General features: G+C 41.1%; 1 protein-coding gene across 1 annotated transcript in view; it reads right to left on the bottom strand.

Moving 5' to 3' along the window:
- SULF1 (sulfatase 1) overlaps positions 1–20,279 on the bottom strand; it is a 122,869-nt gene that overhangs the window by 39,875 nt on the left and 62,715 nt on the right. Inside the window, exons 6-8 of the mRNA XM_058800904.1 lie at positions 17,722–17,961; positions 5,295–5,446; positions 3,086–3,255 (exon numbers count right to left, since the gene is read on the bottom strand). Of these exons, the coding sequence (XP_058656887.1) occupies positions 3,086–3,255; positions 5,295–5,446; positions 17,722–17,961 (562 nt within the window). The remainder of the gene's footprint in view (positions 1–3,085; positions 3,256–5,294; positions 5,447–17,721; positions 17,962–20,279) is intronic.

Here is a 20,279-nt window from a genome sequence, read left to right as displayed (position 1 = left end):
GATAGACGCCCACACTTGAGGGCAGAGCTCTCCCTGAACTGGAGTATTTCCTGCTGTGGCCACTCCCTTCTTTATATGTGCCAGTGGAAAACTTTTCTAAACAAACTTTTGGGCTGTTTTTTTGATGTTGATTTTATTTTGTTTTGTTTTAATTTATGGAGGCAACATTTCAATCTTTAGCAGGTAATTTACCAGCAAAGAGACATCATGTAATTTAAGAATCTACTTCAGCTACTGTTCTCTTAAGCAAAACTTCTTACATGTGGTTGACAGGCTATCTTAATCCTTGGTTTGTAGGTATAACCTTGCATCTCAGTTTGTTAAGCCAGCAAGCAGCTTTTGACCTGGTTTCCCTTCTTTGTTGGAGGTAGGCGTTACAGTAACATGATATAGCAACTACATTTTTAAAAACAAAATCCAAGGTCAGATGGCTGTCACCCAAGGTCAGAACGAAAGAGATTCAATGGCCCTTGACCACCAAGGAAGAAAACCTAAGGGTTAAATGTTCAAATTACACAAACCTTGGCAGGAGGGATTTTATTGTTCTTGTTCTGTTTTCATAGAGAACACAGTATTTCTGTGTGAACTGAACTTCTCATATCTTTCAGAGCACGTTGGTCATATTTTTGATAGAGAAATCAGTTGGAATCTTCAGCCACCCAAACCCAAATTAGCAGTTTATCTTCAATTTGTCTCATTTCTGTCTGCAGACTGAACTTTAACACATGCAGTCAGTCAGTGCAATAAGAAACACAAAACAAGCCAGCAAGGATCTCTTGAGGTCATTGGAGAAAAAAACTCTTTGCAAGAAGCTTGCCAAGAAATCAACAACACCAGAAGAAAAGAAGCAGCACAGCTGAGTTCTCTCACAAGTAGCCTAGCAGAGCAAGGTATTTAGACACCAAGAGTCCACAAAAATAAAAATTAATTTTAGCTAGAATTTTGCTTAATCTTTGCAGGTGACATGTAACCTGTATATAAGGGGGAGAGGCAGTCAAAAATTTGGAGACTAACTAAAGCCTTTTGTTCTACCAGCACAAGCTAGAAAACAAGCAGGCTGAAAACATCAAGCAGCACAGGGTCAAGAGCATGATAAACCAAAGCAAGTTCCTACAAGCACTTGTCAGAAGGGAGCAAGGAGCCTAAAATGAGTTGCTTTGGCCTGGGGAGAGGTAGGGTGAGATACAATGATTCAGTGCTTTTCTCCCAGACACCATCCCCACAGCTAAGCGGAAGCAGTTTGGATCCTGCCCTCCTGTATGATGGATAGTCCCCCAGCAGGCAGGATGGCTTGCCTGAGGCCAGGCAGTCTGTGCCACTAAATGGGAGACAATCTGCTGAATGGAGTGAGAACAAATAGATATAACTCTCTTGCAGTGAAAAGCGGCAATTGAAAGGAGACATGGGAGAAATCCTTTCAATTTGATATAGTGACTATTCATTACTCTTCACAGAATGGGAAGTAAGGGACACAGGTGGCATAATGAAGCTCCAGGTTTTAGAAGGAAACAAAAATTGGCCCTTTGTCCCTAGAGCACAAAGTGATACTGTGGAACTTGTTGCCACAGGATCGTGGGGCTGCCACCAGAGTTTAAAAAGAGATTAAACCAATGCAAAGAGAATGGGGCACACTGACTTGGATGCTTCACCTAAACTCATGATTTTCAGAAGCTAGAAAAACAGCAGAAAAAATTTGGTTTTACTTTCCCCTTTGCTCCACCATTGTTCCCTGCTACTTTCTGCCGGAGCACATAATTCAGGACTGAGAAGGTTCTTCCATACAATCCAATATAAAAGGTTTCATGTATTCATGTGTACCTTATTTATCAACTAAAATCTCAACTTCATTAGTTCCCTATATGGGTAGAAACTACTCTGAATATCTAAGTAATTACAAATATTGCTGACTGGTTTGCATTACTTGCCAAGTCTGGTCTCAGGAATGTGGGATCATGGAGAATATAAGATTATAAGGTCAGGGAAACTGGCATATCTGAAAAGTAGCAGTCAGTAAGAGGATAAAAGATGCAAAACAACAAAAATGTAACCATGTGCCATGAACAGCAAATCTCTTTCTGGCCCCAACCAGTGATCAGTTTATCCATGCAGCTCATGCAGTAACTACTACTCCTAGAAATTTTAAAGTATTTGATGTAAGTTGAAAAACCATCCTGGTATGTAAACTACTGCAGAGTATCTAAATTACAATTTTTAGACAAAGGAGCTTTCCCATTGTCTAATGAAATTGATTTATCTGCATTTTGAGAGGACAGATAAATGTACAATCCAGCTGAAATATTTTATAAAGACGTTTTTTGTGATTTTGTAGTGTTGCTTTTTAAAGATGTACAAATACATTGTTTCAGAACAAAAGGAAAGACTGGTCTACAAACCCATGGGAGTCAAAAGTGCAATGGAAATCTTCCATAGCCTATCACTATAATGAAAAGGACCCAGAATTTTCAAGGTAGGAAGCAAGATGAGGAACCCACAGATGTGGACTCTCCACAGATTTTTACCTGAAGTTGCTTTCTCTTCTAGAAACAAAATGAAGTGTTGAGGGGTTTTGTTATAGTTTAATCACCAGAAAAGATTAAGCGTGTTATTTAAAAGTGTAGTCTGATAGGCTATTTTGGGAATCTGCCAGTATCTAGTGTATAAACAAATCTGGTGCACTCAAAAGCTTCAAAAGTGTGTTTTTACTCTCAATGCATTCAGTTAGTTAGAGCCCAGGAAGCATATATCTTAGAGGGAAACGAAGGAAGTAATATCTTTCCAACAGATCCTGACCTGTGTCTACATATTTTCAGGGTATTGTAAGAAGCTGCCCTTACAAAGCCAAATACTGACCTTTTAATCTCCCACAACTTCCCAGGAGGAAAAGAGCTTCTCTCTGCTTTAATAATGGTCAGAGCTGTCACTCTCCCCCAAAAGGAACAAGCATAGCAAAAGAAACAAGCAAACATTGTCTGCTTACATGAGTGTCTTAGATTTGAATTCCCTGCTCCTAAGCTGTCTCCATAAACAAATTCCTTGCAGAAGCAGACACAAGGAGTGGGTCTGGCAGTGTGTGAGCTTCACTTACATGTGCTGTGAAGCGTTGGGGTAGAGCTCTGAGAACTGTGGCGCAGAATCCTCAGGGCCATGGGGTGCAGCGTGGCTGATGACCATCATTATGGGCCTATGGGGATATATCCTCTTAGACATTCTGAAGTAATTAATGCTCTCATTAGTGATTAGGTCTGTGAAGTAGTCCTGGAACATACGATTAACACAAAGCAAAAGTTACAAAGTGCATGATTAATTAGATCACATACTATCATGTTATTATGTTATTTTTCAAGTCCTCATTAAAGTTCAGATCAGGAAGTAAAAGCATACCATCAAAGAGATGTATGATTTGAGGGAGCATAGGGGAGACTGAGCAGTAATTACTTTCTTAAGCAGGCAATGCCACATAAAATGAGACAGTATTTTGCAAATCAGATACAACAGAAAGTATAAAGTAAATTTGATTACCAGATTTGGTAATATAATGCTAAGTAACATTTAAAATCACAGACTGTACTGAAAAAGATATGTTTCTTAAATTTCATTGATAAAACACCTCACAAGGTAATGGCTCCCAAATAACATTGAATCTTAATCTGGTTTTATGTTTACATAAACCTTTATTGCACACTCTTTGTTCATACTATACTTTTGCATATGTACAAAGTGGAAGACAGCTACAAAAGGCAACAGATTGCAAAAAATCTTAATCAAAGAAATTGCAAATGAGAATGCAGGGAGCAGTTGAATTCCTGCGGGCTCTGTTCATTTAATTGTGCAACTTTAAGCAGTGCAGCTGCTGAGATTAAGGTTGTGACTTGCTAATAAACTGGCTTAACCCACAGCTAAGGTGGCAAATGGAAGCCTACAAGGAAAAGGGAGGAAATGGAACTAAGAAAAAAAGATGAAAACTTAAATTAAACCACCTGCCACCTTGGTGTATTCACTGTTGGCCTGGAGGTCTAGCTCGAGCTTCACTGAGAAAGTGCTGAGACAATGTTTGTAATTTCAAGCACTTCCAGGCATGACTAATCTCATGTTGTGGATTCGAGGCCCTGAACAGCTGCAAAAGCAGAGCCTGAGGGACAAGGTCTGTGTCCATGTCAGTGCTAGGACAAGGCAACCAGCTGTGACCTCCTTGCTCACCCGCTCCCTGTCCCCTGCCCCTGCCCCTCTCCTGCAGCACGCTTGGAATATGCACAGTAGCCCTGGCTGCTACAAAACCTGCAAGCATATGGATGAGACAGTGAGTGATCCTTTAGTTTCCAAAATGGATAATGAGTGTGAGGTACCAGGGCTGTGATAATTTCTGGGTTTGTGGCCTGAGTGAAATGCCTGTATGACTGCTCTCCCAAAGCATCTACTCCCCTACTGTTTTTCTGTTTATTCTAGCTACATACACGGGGAGTGTAAGGAATGTATAACTAACCAGTATTCTACATTTCCTTTTTTTTTACCCTGCATAAATATATAATCAGTATAATGTAATTTCTATGGATGGGAAAATCAGAAACAGGTGTCACTAGTTTCCAATAAAAACTCATTACATGGGTCAGAAACCACAGCTGCAACATCTCTATCATCTTCCTTGAGCTGCAATTTGAGGAAATTCCAGATTGCTTTCTGCAGGCTGGTCTGTCTAAGATCTGCCCTCCTAAGCCTTTCCAAGAAACTTCATGGCAGTGGGCAGGTCCCTTTGGCATACTTTCCACACTTTGTCAAGAGCACAAACAAGCTCTGAACTTTTCCAACGGCCGCATTCTTGCCCTTATCTACTCTCATACTCATATCCGGAGTCTGACACCACAGGCATACAGCCTTTCTTTGGTGTGCACTCTATAATGGAAAACAACATTAACCAAGGCTCTTCTGTGGGTAACAACTGACAACACTCAGCAAACTTTAAAGTTCAGTAGCGCAAGGGACACAATTCTTTTTGGGAAAGGCTTTTATTTACTGTTTGCTTCTGCCACCAAAACATCACATTCTGTCTGGGAGAGAGAGGGAGGGATGGGAGGAAGGAGGGAGGCATCACTAGGCTCCACTGAAGAGCCTTGGGAACATTGTTCTGTTGAGTGATTAATATTCTCAGGTGGAAATTTATCTGAAATGCCCTGGAGAGAAAATGACATCTCAATTTCATGGTTGTAGCTGTTTAATTAATTAATTATCTGGTTAATTAATTATCTGAAAGTTATTTTTATATGGATTAATCATGTGGCATTTATGTGTCTGGAAAATACCTTTGCATAATCAAATCCGTGCTTCTCTTTGTTACCATTGCGAGAAATGGTGTAATTATAGAAGCGAGAGTTCTTCACTAATCCAACCCACTCTCTCCACCCAGGAGGGATGTAGCTGCCATTGTATTCATTGAGGTATTTCCCAAAAAAAGCTGTGAAGTAAAAAAAAAAAAGAACACACACACACGCATGAGGCTTTGCAATCCAAGTCTTTTAGTCTGAGTCAAAAGAATGTATGAATGAAGAGAAAATGTGTTAGAATGAGTCAGAGTTGCTTTACCAAAAATCTTCCTTTTATAGCTTAGAGGGTTTTGAAATTAAAATAAGTTATTTCCAGACTTTTATGAGAGTTGAAAGCCTTCGTGACTCTATGTTTTATTCTTAATCTTTTGGAATCTAGTGATCATGTGAAATATTTTCAGGGTTTCTTTTAGAAAGAATACGTTCCTCTTGGTTTCCACTTGAATATGAAATAAAAGCTCAGTGCCCAGAGGAAACATCTGAGGAGCACCTTGTGGTTTTAAGCAAGTCCTGTGATGTTTCAGAGCTTGGCTTCTGACTTTTTGAAAGTTCAGGCTTGCTATCCTGGCTACATTTGCTGGTTTGATAAAAGGTCTGGGAAGTACAGATCTCTATCCCATTAGGACATGTTCGGGTAGATCAGGAAGGGATCCCCATCTTGCTTTGCTGCCACATCATCTATAAGGCAAAACTTACAAAGAGGCAAAGCCTTCGAGGTCAAAATCCTCTACCTGGCCTGCCAAACTTCACGTATGTTTTCCCCTTAGCTCTAGGTTACAAGTCAGAATCCACGCAGACTGACAATTTCAGCCTCTGCCGTAGGTTTATAGGTGCTCCTGCCAATTCCTCTGCAAGGAAGTGGGAAGCAATGCAGTCTCACAATGCAGCAGGCTCCCAGCTATCCAGGAGTTGTGGATTGCCCATGGCAAAGATACACAGACACCAAAAGCCAGCCAGCTGCCCTTGGAAGGGAGCATTAATGCTGGCATGGGACCCTGGCAAATGCAGCCACTTGGCTTCTAGGGAAAGAAGGGTATGGGAGGTCTTTAGCTGCTTGTGTATGGTCTGTGACCTGGACAGAATAGTCAGTTTGGGTGGGTCCATTCTGCTTTTCCACTGCCTGGGGGCTGCAGTGACAAAACACCTGATCAGGTCTGCGGGTTTTTTGGGATTTATTATCTCCAGTTCAATCCCAGTGACCTACTGGGGTGCCTCAATATCTTCACTGTTCCCCCTTTTAATTGTCTTGAGGTTTACAAACCCCTGGAGGGTCACCTGTGCCAGCAGTTCTGCTGCCTGTGTCTCCAGCAGTCTGCACGCTCCTGGTGCTCACAAAATCAGACACCACTGAGGAGAAAGGAATGACAGAGACCTCTCCCTTTTCAGAGACAGAGCTCTTCACAGCTGTCCCTGCACCCCTCACAGTGCCCAGCCATGTTATTGCTGCCAGCCCTGACTCATCAGTCAGGACTGTCTGCAGAGAGCTGCTGCCCAGAGATGCTGTCCCTCAGCTGGGCAGTGGGACATACCTTGAATCCCTGTGCTTGTTTCCTACTAGGAAATGAAGTCACATTGGAAAGCCTCACATCCAACCTAGACACATTCAATCTAACCAAAAAAAGCACATTTGTGGAAGGGCAAAAATAACTCAGATCTGATTGATGTGGGCATGGTGAACCTCTTGGGAAAACTGGTGGAAAAATCAAAATGTTCATAATTAGGACTTGTCTGAGGCAACATAAATATGATGCAATTCAATCAGGGAACTGCCAAATGCCAAATGTAACCAGAGATTACAGTCATATATAATGTTACTTTCCTGTACCACGTGGAATGTGACATATAAACAAGTCCTACAGACACTAGACCAAGCTTCAAGCTCTTCTTCCCACAGCCACCAAGAAAGTAATCTAACCTGTCTCCTTTTTTATCCTGAGGCCTACCAGAAATCAAGAACCGTGAGGTGAAGAGGGTGACAGTGGGCAGGGAATACGTGCCCGTCACAGTTGTCTCCTGGAATGGAAACCATACCTCTCATCTAAGGCAGCCAAACTGGTTTAAACTCTCAGTCAGATATGGCAAAGTCTTTATATGGGTAAAGGCTGAAATTCTGTGAGAAGGGAAACCAAGGAAAAAGGAGAAGGGGAAGAGAAGTCAGAGAGAGACAACAATGAAGAAGTTGTTGAGCCAAGCAAAACCAAGTGCAGTCGGTGGTTACAGGGGAAATCTGAGGTCAGTCCTTCTGAGTGCCATCCCAGGTCTACCAGCAGCTTCTGTATGATTTTGGGGAACCTGTCTGTGCTGTGCTCACTAGTAAAGGGCTCTGCTGTCAACCTGTCTCTCACAAATATCAGAGGCTTTCAAATTGTGCAATGGAAGCTATGACAATTTATCATATAGGATGGTTTGACTGCCCCATGTATTATAAGATTGACTCACTTGGAGACCTGGACTCTGCTATTTACAGTCTTGCCACAATTTAATCATTAGTGGTGATAGTTTCCATGCTGACTCAGGCTGTATTGCTCTATGGAACCTTTTAGCCAAACAGTTCAGTAATTTCCAAGAAAAAGACTGGGGAAAAAGAAATGGGTTCACCCATTTAAAAATAATTGTCAGACTTTTCTATAAGAAATTCTAGTGTCTGTAGGTTTTGATGTAGGGCCTTTATAAATAACAGAGGTGGCTATGAAAATCTTTCTCAAAATGACCAGGCTCAGAAAAACTGTAGGAACAGATGATTACTCCACCTTCTCACTTTAGCGTCACAATGGAGTGTTCCTTTATGGATTTGAGAATGTTCCCAGAATTTAATTTTTGGCATTAAAAAAAGCCATCAGCTTCCCTCACTCCTGACTCTCTCTTTTGGTATTCATGACCTGAGAGAAAGCCACCAACATAAAATGAAGAGATGAAATGACCGGGGGCATAAGGACGAGAATAGATAAACTGAATCTGGAAAAGAAAGGATGGCTTAGAGCTGGGGAGGGCCAATTCATCTTGGAGTTTCCTTGCTTTAGATTATTTAATTTTCTAACTTTAATAATGTTTTGTTAGAAACCTTTTGGCCTGCTGAACCCCATATTTCAGTTCATGTTATGAGACCTCGGATTGACAGCCTGAACCATTCACCTTTGTGTTGGCAATGATTTAGTATTTTATCATAAAAATAATCTCAGTGCTGTCAAATTTTAAGCAGCTCCCTGAATGACAGTTTGCAGAAATAGATGTTTCCCCCTGTTGCTGTGTAAAGCAATTCCCATGTCAAATGTGTAGCAAAGACCTGAATACTAGAAGAAACAGTGGCTGTGACCATGGATCATATTGGCCAAAATGCTTTAACCAAAAATGGTTTATTGGTCATAAACTCAAGAGGATATGAGTAATTAGACAGATGAAGGGAAAAGTCAGGCTTTTACTGAAATACAAGTGTTCAATCCTTGCACTGTGTGGTCTTTTGAGTACTACTGAGAATAGGACAGGGCAAGTGGGTCAGAACTGGGGTCCAGCACCATCAGTTAGTGTTTGGCTCTTCAGGCTCTGAATGAAGACAAGAGCCAGAGTAAAAGGAAAGTACATTGTCCATGGGACCAAATAACAATCAGCAAGTAATCACCATGGGTGTCCCAATTGTTTTTGGTTTAACCAGAGGATTGTTAACAAGTAAAGCACTATGGAATATGTCAAAGAACTGCCCAGGAACTGACACTGTGATGTGCAGATATCTTTGCTGGGTGTTCTTTGCTTGGCTTGTAGAGTCACCCCCCATCTTTAACTTAGCTGCAGCCCAACACTTACTGAATTGCCCAAGTCCGAGAACTGACTGGGAAGCCTCAGCTTCAGAAGCTGCTTGGACTCAGCAGTTTGGGTTCAGGAAGACATTTCTGCTTGTAATTAGTAAAATGGAGATTATGACTCAGTGGGTAAAAGCCTCATTAAAAAGTAATGCCATTTCAAGGGACGTCTTTTCATTATTATGTGTAACGGCTCCCATAGGGATAGCAGCAAAGATAAATGCTTACTTTTGCATTTTAATAAGACAATTTTTATCTGCATTCTGGCAGTTTTGTTAACTGTTCCCAGGGCACGTTGTTATTTTCTAATCACATGTAGTGTAGCTTTGCATATCAGAATAATTGTATTCTGTATTAGTATGTTCAATTATGTTTATACAAACAACAACACATGGCACGGTGAACAGTTTTACAGACATCTCTGTGTCTCTGGAGGGGCTCCAGAATACACATGTCTGCTACCTGACATGAACAGATGCCTTAAGACAAGGTTTTGTTTTCCCTTTTACAATTAGCTAATGATTTCTGTACTGGACTGAGAGATCCAGAAGGTTGCAAAGGGTGCAAGACAAATATAATTTGATTCAGAGGATCTCTAATACTTACAGCTGAGTGTGACTCAAATTCTCGTAATTCCCAGGACTTTTCTTCCCAGCACTTTTTACAAGCAGTTATGACTAATGTTTACAGTATTACACAATAGAGTTAGTCCTCTAACTGCTGTCAGTGTTAGTGCATTAGTGCACAGGTGAACTGGGCTACATCTACTAGTGAGACATCCCTGCACTTCCATGGAACAAAGGACATATATGATGTTCTACACCCTTGTTATTTGTTGAGGCTTATGGGAACGTTTCTGAGTTAAAACAAATGCAAACCTTTAAAAAGCCACACTGCAGAAAGGTTTAGTCACTGTGACCCAGACAAGAGCTTTAAGTAGACAGCCCACTTCCTTTAACAAAGTCAGGAAACCATTCACAGGAGTGGCAGGGCACTGTTTATATGACATTTCAGGACTCAAACACAATGATTCTATAGTTCTGTGGACAGAACCCAACATAACTTCAGCTTCTGAATCATTCCAGTAAATTCCTCCTTGCTGTCTTTCAATTATGCAAGCCATAGATTCAAACCCTAGAAGTTTGATTTTTCCCTTCTGTTGGAAAATTGCAGAGGATCAGCGTATCACGTCACTGGAGCATAGAAAGCCAGCTCAGTATGCCAGCACTGCCTAGGAAATGAAATAAGCATTGTCCCAAAAAATGTGGTGAGGAAACTGAGGCACCAAGATGTTAACCTTCAGCTAGACCCAAGTCACGCAGGAAGCCTGTGGCATCGCCAAGAATATAATTCAGATTTCACGGTTCCCAGTCTTGTAACTTAAACGCAGTAGAAAACCTCAGGTTTTCCACTTTTTCTCCAGTTTTGTGGGTCTTTCCCAGTTGCTGCCAGGTTTACCATTGCAAGCAAAAAGATCATTAAGGATTTTATAACTCAGCAGTTGCAAAAGGCATTAGCCTATAACTTGATATAGCAATTGTTAGTCTGGGTGATGTCTTTAACAAAGCCTGTATTATGGGCCAAGCTGGTAGCACTTTCCAATATTGATGTTGTCTGACACTTCTCATTATAAGACCCTGTTTTCAGTTGCTTATAACTCTCTTATACTTGGACTTAAATTTTCCACACTGGATGTCTGCCTCAGGCTGAATTTTTTGAAACTTTTTAGCCCAAACAGTAGCCATCTTTGAGAACCACAGTAATGGAAAAGGAATTAGGCTTAACATCTGAAAAAAATTATGTGAGATTTCATTTGATAGCACTTACATGCCCTGCACTGAGAGCAGGAGGTCTGTGAAAGGCATGATGGTCTCTCTGTCAAGGAGGCATCTATTAGAATCCTTTGAATAAAACCCTGCAATTTTCATGTGCTGGAGACCTGGACACCTCAGGATATTTATTGCCTGTCCACCTGTGAGTGGTGTCAGGAGGAGGGAGAAAGTTGATTGAAATGCAGAGGGCAGGAGGTGACCCGATAAGGACAAGCAGTCTGAGGAATGGCAGGAAATCCAGCAAAGGAGCTGAGGGGGGGGAAGAAGCAGTGGGGGCTTGGGGCCCCAGGACTGGCAATGTCAACCAAGAACTGGGACAATGAGAGCAGAAAGGAGAAAGAAGCTGATTGACAAGGCGGGTGAGAGAAGCAGATTTGCTGATCAGGCTGGAAAGGGAGATCGTTAATGGTAAGCAGTGGGAACAGGACATGTCTGTCAAGAACTGACTGGTCCTGAGAGAGGAGGGAGGGAGAGAGGGAAAGAGGGATGGAGGGAATGACTTGAGGACAGACAGGGGACAGGGCTCAGGAGAGGCCAAGGTGATGACCTGCAGGGCCAGAAAGCGGAGGAGTGGACACTGCACTGCCTAATGGGGTAGGATGGAGGGAGTCAGAGGAGCTTTTGGTCAGAGGCTCCGCTCTGTGCAATGTCTGAAAGGACCCAGCAATGTCTGAAAGGGCTCCTGAGTCTCACTGGTTCCTGCCCTTCATAAGACATCTGGAACCTACAGCAGCATGCCCAGCCATATGTATGTGATAAAATCCCACTTTGCTTAGTTTCTCAACAAGTGAACAGTGGAAGAGGGCAGATGGGATATGAAACCCCTGATCCTCGCTGATGTGGATGTTAGCACTGTGTCCTTTGATAGAACTAGTCTATCTCTTCAAATGGAGGAAATTTCACCCTCCATAAAGTGGTATGTTATGTAGTCAAGGGGTATAATTTGGCCATGTGAACAAGAGATGAAGTGGTTGCATAGAAATGTTCTACCCAGCTTTTCCTAAATTAGGCACTTGAATACATAAACTTGTTAAAAGTCCTTTAGTGTATGGTTTTCTGCATGATATTTAATAGCACAGAATTCTGCTTTAAGCATAAGTAGGCAGAAACACTGTGGTTTTTGATGAGGTCCTGGACAGAAACCAAAAAAGTTTCACTTCACATGATACCATAGAACTAGAAAATCCTGCATATCATTCTTTTGGCCTTTTTCCTCTTCTACATTTCACTTTCTGTGGACATTCAGCATATTTCACTTTCATTTATATATTTTTTCATAGACAGAAAGTGCAAATTATTCTGAAAATGTCAACATATTTTTAATTATTTAAAATATTTACAGATTAAATTATGTTTGATGTTTCCCAGAATATTTCATACCAATTAAGAAAGAACCTGAAAACTCAAGAGTTCTCTCTCTCCTTATTTTCACTTTAGAAATAATCTGAAAACCAAGACTTATTCCCTGCTCACTCATTCCCAGCCCTGTATCATATTGTGCCACCCTCTCTGCTCTGAAAGGGTGCATGAGGCAGGATACAAATTAGGTCAGTGAAATGATGCAGATTAAAAATAGCAAGTGCTGGCAGTGATTTGTACTGCAAGGCTGTGAACAGGAAACACACTGGCTTTGCCTCCAGAGGAAACTCATTGTCTGCCCACACCTTCAGGAGGCATAGCTTTTGCTCTCTTTATGAAAGATTAACATGTCCCTGTGTGTCAGAAGGGAATGGTGCACAGTTTAAATGCGCCTTAGCTTTCAGCTTCCTGTCATCTCTGAGCTCTATTAGTTCTTTGTTCATTACACTAAGAAATGTACCCATAAGTGACAGATGTCAATGGGCACACTGACATGTGCTGCTGAACACATTAGCCAGTTGTCAACCAAGTGACCATTTCTGCTCATCACTCCAGAGAAGTCTGTGACTAATGTCAAAACATGCCAGACAGGGGCATCTTGGTGTCACTTCTTGAGTTTGGAGTTTTACAAATGAAGCCATTTAGGAACGAACATTTGAGCTGCTTAACTTTGCATGTTACCAATTTTGTCCCACAAATGACATCAGAGCACTCCCATGCATGAATCTTGAATGTTATTCTAACCAGTAGATACATCTGAGCAAGAGATAAAATCCTGGGAAATACATCTCCCCAAAGACAATTCCAGAAAGTGCAAGCAAATAATTGCCTAATTTGGTGGTCCCTGTTCTTTCAGGTGGGATTCCATGAAGGGAGAGCCTGGTGCTGTGTTTGGCATGGTGCTGTGAGACTGTCAGCAGCTGCTGAGCCAAGGCAGAGTCCTGCTCCCTCCTGCCCAGTTACCCTGGCTGTGAAGGGCTAAGAGGAGAGAGGATTAGAGAGTACTAATTCTACAAAGTAACATCAAGCAGAGAGGGTTTAGAGTGTGTAGGTGTGTTAAGACAGGGTAAGAATTTTAAACTTATACTTCTTTTCATGTTTGCAAAGGGATGAAACTTCAGCTGGTAAAAATGTAAAATCCTGCAGTATGCAAAGTATGACCCACTACTTAAAAAGAAAATCTTCAATTTATTTATATCTTCTGAATGTTGGTTGTTCTCATGTGATGGTTTGTCTTCTGAAATACCAAGATTATGCTTGGCTGCTGCTCAATTATTAAGATGTAGCACAATCCCCCTTTCCTACTAATGAAGCCAAGGTTGCACTTCTGGGATTTTCCTCTGTGTTTGTGTAGGTGGATGACAAAGGGAACCAGCTACAGCAAAGGGCACATCTGAGTAGGACTGGGACAGAGCAGTAGAAGCTAAAGAAATTATGAGACTCTAAGAACAGCAAATGACCAGCCAATACTTTGGAAAGCACAAAGCAAAATCTCTAACTCCTGCAGTCAATAAATTTATGAATTAAACTTCGAAATCTAAAGAGCTGAAGGAATATATACTGATGTTAAAAACTATGAGATGAAAGAAAACTTCTCAAACATTTCTTGCAATTTCTAAAAAATTTGAAAGTGAGGGACCCTTTCTTCTCTCCAGTGTGACAGCCTGGATCCTATGTAATTAAAACAAATGTCATCACTGAAACTCTCCAGAGCTGCTTTGTTTTCTCTTTCTACCTCTTTACTGCGTGCCTTCCCTGCTATGTCCTACAAACTCAAATTTAATATTAGCAGTTTTGTGGACAATCAAGAAGCTGTGCAGTTGGTTCATTGCTGCATTAACATACAGCTTGTGAATAAGGGAAACTGTAAACATTGAAACATCCTTAATAGTTTTGGAAAATTATAATTAGAAGCAAAAGTGGTTTTGGTTTGGCAGTGTTATTTCTGAATATTGTCTGCCCTGCTACTGCCCAGTATTGTTTCTGAATGCTGCCTGCCTTGCTAGTGTCCAGCACAGTGTCTGCCTATGATTTAGTACTGACATACAATCTTCAAAAAGGGACATTTCCATGAAATGCAACGTTGCCCTTAGGTCACATAAGAGCAGAATAATAAAACAGAAAAAGGAAAGAAAAAACCATTCTGTCCTCTGCCAGGTTTCCCCAGTGGGCTCTAATTATAACTGCAGTTTATTAGAGCACGTTTCAGACCTCACTTTAAAGGGCCTGCTGTGCTTGTGTGGAGTCCTCGTGGCTTCAGCAGAACTCCCCTCATAACAGCCTGCCCACATGTGATCAATTGCAATAGAGGGGGCTCAGTAAGGGCTGCTGCAGGTTTAGACAATGGATGTTTTATAGATATGGAAAACTGTTTGGAGCAAACAGAAGTGAGGACATTATAGAAATGCTCTCCCATCCCTGTATTGCCATTGCTATGTATTAATTTGATCCTATGCAAAAAATACAAAATTATCATTATTACAGAGTACCAGGTTGGAAGTATTGTACATTGTCTCATCCAACCTGGAGCTCTCTGGCCAGGTGCCTTATCAGGACTGTCACCAAACTGTGACTGGCCTCAGTCATTCACTTCTCTTTGTGTGTCTCAGCTTCCCATTGAAGAGGTTATTGATTTACTGTCAAACACGTAGAAATGCACAGGGTAAGTATCAATAACATCTGCAACCTCTCTCCACAGTTTCCTCATTTTCACTCCCAATTATTCTTGACTCCCAGGTATTTTTGAGTCATTATAATTTTACTCAACTTTCTAGCTGTGAAGTGTAGATTATTACTTGGCTAGCAGACTTTTGGTGACTTTTTAATAAGGCAACACTATCCTTGAGAAATGTATTATAAGATCTGCTGTTAATTAAGCTACCATCTCAAAAAATAATTGCGGCTTAATTAGAAGGTAGGCTCATCTTACAAGGAGTAAAAAGATAAATCTTTGCAGCCATAGTATTGTAGGATTGAACAATGTACCTCCATCAGAATTGAAGATTCATGCAGATATTTCCATTTGTTTCCCTTTTCTACTCTTTTCTGCCCTTTGTTAAAACTCACCTATCCTGACAGTTTTAGGACTGATGTTCTGTTTGCCTACCTTTGAAAAAGTACTTTTTTCCTGTTCCTCTCCTTTTGACCCCTTTTTCCTTTCTATGTAATAGGGTCAAGTCTGCATTTAGTAAGCATCTCCACATGTCTTCCTAACACAAGACAGTGCAGGAGATATGCTCAAAGCTGTGTTTACCCTCAGAGGGGCAGAAAGGGCTAGTGACAGAGCTGTCCTGTTTATCTGTGAAGCATTTAGATGTGCAAAGCGTAGATGACAAACCAATAGGATACTGATTTTTTTAAGAACACTAAAGCCAGGTCCCACATGAAGCAGCCATACATCAAGCAGAAAGGATTTCTGAGATGTAAGCCATGAGATAAAGCTTATATTTGAGGTCAAATTCAGCACCTTTTCTAACAGTGATGGTCAATTCACTCTTCCTTCCTTTTCTCCTCCAAAGCCTTGATGCTGACCCCTACCCAGGCTTAGCATGCTGTACTCAGATGGCAACTTCACTGAGACCAGCTTAATAGAGACTGAAGTACTATTCAGCTCATATGTCAGAGCCAACACCAAGCCCAAAAAAGTTAAGGATATGTCTGGTTTTGTTTTCAATCCAGGAAGCAGAAGTTCTCCAGAGCTAGAGATGCAGAGACAGAATTAAAAAGAGTGAACTGTCTGTGTGGTGAACAAAAGATAGCACAGAGGCAGATAAACTTGAGGCATTGGATGTAGCAGCTTTAAGAGATTTAGGACTAGCAGACAGCATGGAGACATTTGCCAGCTCTGTATCTTGAAAGCAATCCCTTCTTGTGCCTATGCCGCCGATAGAAACAAGTTTCTTTGCTGCCAGTTACATTGTAAGGAAGGCAGCTGGCAGGAGATCTGTGCTCCTTGCTCTCTAAAGGGGACTCTTTGTAGCTGAATGACACTTCTGGACAAATTGCACTCTGACGACCTCACGCAACTCCACACAACTCCGGTACCTTGAGGAGGGGAAGCCAGGCTGGAGCCTAACGTGTCTACAGCTTCAATCTTTGGGCATAGGTGATGCAGAAATGAATTGAGTTTTACATCAAGCTGAAGCACAGACGAGAGGAATAAGAAGAGCTCTTTGTAGACAGGAAAGGGATCTCCTGACTACGGAAAACCACCAGGAATTTACAAGAAAACTATCAAATCTTATTGGTTCTCAGTAGAACAATCCTTTAAAGGTAGGTTTCTACTCCTTTTCAGAAAATGCAAATGAAATATCACCCCACGGCAAAGGTTAAATTATACTATTCACCTTGTTTTGCTCCCATGACAGTACCTCCACTCCTGTGAGGTCCTTGGCACCAGTTCCCAGCCTGGCCCTGACATCTTCTTCCATAACTGCTAGCAGCTGTCCACAAGCAGGACATAATACTGACCATAATCCCGCCTGGAACTGCCAGTTCATACCCACAATGCCACTAAAATGCACCTCTTTCACTGTAGGTGTAACTGCCCAACAGCTTATTTCCCACCTGGGACATCCAAATGTGAAAATATGCTGCTTCACTACCAGTGGGTTTCTTCACCTGGCTGCTACTGCAGATGTGGAACCGCAGGCAGTACTACCCTCCCTCTCCATAATATTCAAACTCTCCCTTGCACAGCCAGGTTGGGACAACAGTTGCTCCTCTTGTGGTTTAAGTCCAGTCAGCATCTAAGTACCACTCAGTGGCTCTCTCACTCCCCACAGTGGGATGAGGAGGAGAAAAGGAAATAAGGTAAAATCCACAGCTTGAGAAAAGAACAGTTTAGCAATTTAAATTAAATGTAATAATAATAATAATAATAATAATAATAATAATAATAATAATAATAATAATAATAATAATAATAGTAGGAAACAAAAACCGAAGAGACAGAAATAAACCCCACAAAAAACTCCCAAACCCCCAGGTAATACACAATAGAATTGTTCATTCCTCATTTACCAATATCCAACCAGTTTCTAAGCAGCATCCTCTAGCCAATTTTTCCCCAGTTTGCGTACTGAGGCTGATGCCCTATGGTATGGAATATCCCACTGGCTGGTTTAGATCAGCTGTGTCCCCTCCCAAATTCTTGTGCCCTTCCAGCTTTCTTGGTGTCAGGGCATGAGACACTAAAAAGTTCTGACTTAAAATATGTGCTACTTAGCAGCAACTAAAAACTTTGTTGTCTTATCAAGATTATTCTCACGCTAAATCCAAAACACAACACTACAGCATCTACTAGGCAGAAAATGAACTCCACCACAGCCAAGAACAGCCAGTTATTTCAGGTAGTGACTTAAAAGCAATTGCTGAATATGCCATCTTCACTTTAAAGGAAGAATTTGCTTTGTCTCTTACCTGTTCTGTACCCAGTGTTATTGAGGTACACAGCGAAGGTGCGAGGCTCGTGAGTAGCCTGCCATGAGGGGGAAGAGCAGTTTTCATTGTTGGTGTAGATGTTGTGGTTGTGCACATACTTCCCAGTCAGCATGGAGGAGCGAGATGGGCAGCACATGGGGGTAGTCACAAAGGCATTGATGAAAGAGGCCCCTCCATTCTCCATAATCCTCCTGGTTTTATTCATCACTTGCAAGGACCCTGCAATAAGAGGTACTGATCACCACTGTGCTGTAAAAGACAGTTTGAATATATTGGCTGTTATTATGCTGATAAAAATAAAGTGTTGGTGATTACCTTGCCTCTGAACATCAGTGTGCTTCACTCTGCAGCTTTGTTAATTTTAGGAGAAAACACCACATTTTTACTATACCAACAAAAATACTTTTAAGGATTCCAGAAAGATGGAATTATTTTTTTTCCTAAGACTTCAAAACAAAGTTAAAATATGGACTAATCTAGAAATAGTGTCAAAGCTGTAAAAATTTAGAGGTCAATAGTTTTTCAAATGCAGCTGTAGAAGAGCAATATGCTATACAGCCTGAATTATTAGTCAATATGCTAGTAAAATACATAAAATACTGAGATCACCAATGAAAATGTTAATACTCTTTCCATTTTATCAGATGACAGAAGAAAGAGAGAAATAGAGAGAAGAAGGGAGTAAAGGAGGGAGTGAGAGACAGAAGAAGTAAGGAGAGAATTCAGTAGCAATTTTTCTAATGGAAAGTTTCTGTGGACACAAGATCAGCATGTCTGATTCTGATACTAAAGCACTGTGCTCAAAATAATGTATCATGTAAAAATGTATGCAAAATGCAGTGCCTTTCTCAAGAAATTGCATTGATACTGTTTAAAGAACAAAGACAATTTTTGCATCCTTCAAAGCATCTTCATGAACTGCAAGGTGAGACAGGCAGGGCTTACAGATTTCTGATTGCAGAAGGGCTGAGCAGCCCTGGATAGAGTCTGTCAGTATTTGCTGACAGCTGTCAAAGTTTGTTCTTTATGTTATTCAACAGAGCAGAGATTGAAGGTTGGAGGTGAACTGTGGATATGTCAGTATGTGCCTAGGAAACAAGTCTGTGAATTGCAGTACTTGCACAATGTTGGTGGTAGAAAAAGATTTATGGAATTTCATTTTGCTTTTTTTTCCTTTGGTTTTTTGCACAGTTGACTGTCCTTTACATTTAAATCTGTTGGTTCCTCTGATACAACAAGAATTTTTCTTGATGGTTTTATGTTGCTTAAAAATCAATTAAAAACGTTCTAAAGCATTTGCAAACCTGCCTGTAAAACCATAAAACTTCCAAGGAGACTCAACTTTAGATGTTAGCAGTAAAATCTTAATAATTATCTTTTAGTTAAAGCTAAGAATGATCTGTTTTGGTTTTAGGCCAATGAGTCAGTGCTGAATATGAAGACTTTTGTGTAAAAAAATTGTTAAACAAAGGGAAGGGGCAGTGGGGTCTTCAACATTTCATTTTAAATGCCAGGGTCTCTGTCCTTAATGATGCATTTAATACTGTGTAGGAAAGTAACCATTGGACTCTTTGTCTTTCATAGCCCTTATTTTCTAAATGCAGAATATCTTCTGTGCTTTCCTGAACCCCATGTGCTTAGGGATATAGAAAAGAAGAAGAGTAACTGAGAGGTCCCTGAACACAAAAGGTCTCCATTTACATGAGTAGGAGCATTTCACTGAATTGTTAAGTAAAAGACAAATGAGAGATCATCCTCATTCTACATGCTTTTATCTTGGACCTCAGGCTGACTTTTTAGTTTTTGTTTTGTTTTGTTTTGTTTCACCTGAGCTCTTCCACTTTTGAAAAGTCACAGATTTTTCCTGAGAACTCAGCTGTAAAGTGCATGGAGGTGCTTGGACAAAAGTGGGCTATTCAGGTACCCTAATGCACAGTAACTGCAGCAGAGCTGATCTGCACTTTCCTGCCTCCATGTATTATAAATGAGTAGCTGTTAGAGTGCTTCCTCATTCCTCCAGCTGGTCAGCCCTCTGCTCTTGCAAACATGCTGTTTATGACTAAGTTTTCCCTCCAGGTATGCACTTACTGACACTGATAATAGATTGAGCCCCTCTGGAAATTCTGGAACAGGCACTTCAAAGCAGGTGAGACTTCCTCATTCGGAAAACAAAACACAAGCAGGAGATAAAACTTGCTGATATAAGTTATAATCCTTTGCTGTCTGTGGCTCTCCTCACAGCTTGTGTTTTTTACCATCTGGCCCACAGTCTTCAGGGCACACTGTCTGTCAGCAGGACACTCACGCTCTACAGGACCGGTTGGGGAGCACCTGAGGGCAACAAGATAACTGGGAATGGCCACATTGGACACAAAAGTTAGTGAGTTTTGTCAGACAAGAAGTTCAGTGTCGCTTCTCAGTCTACTCTCATGCCTCAAGAAATATGTTTGGCAACCAAGGTATCGGGTCTTTAAAGTTGTTATGGATTTTCATCACAGGTGGGCATCTCTACAAAGGGACATCTAGGAGCTACCCTG

The sequence above is a fragment of the Ammospiza caudacuta genome, chromosome 1, assembly GCF_027887145.1.
Source record: "Ammospiza caudacuta isolate bAmmCau1 chromosome 1, bAmmCau1.pri, whole genome shotgun sequence".
In the NCBI taxonomy this organism is placed as follows: domain Eukaryota; kingdom Metazoa; phylum Chordata; class Aves; order Passeriformes; family Passerellidae; genus Ammospiza; species Ammospiza caudacuta.
This window is presented reverse-complemented; position numbering and strand designations above follow the sequence as displayed.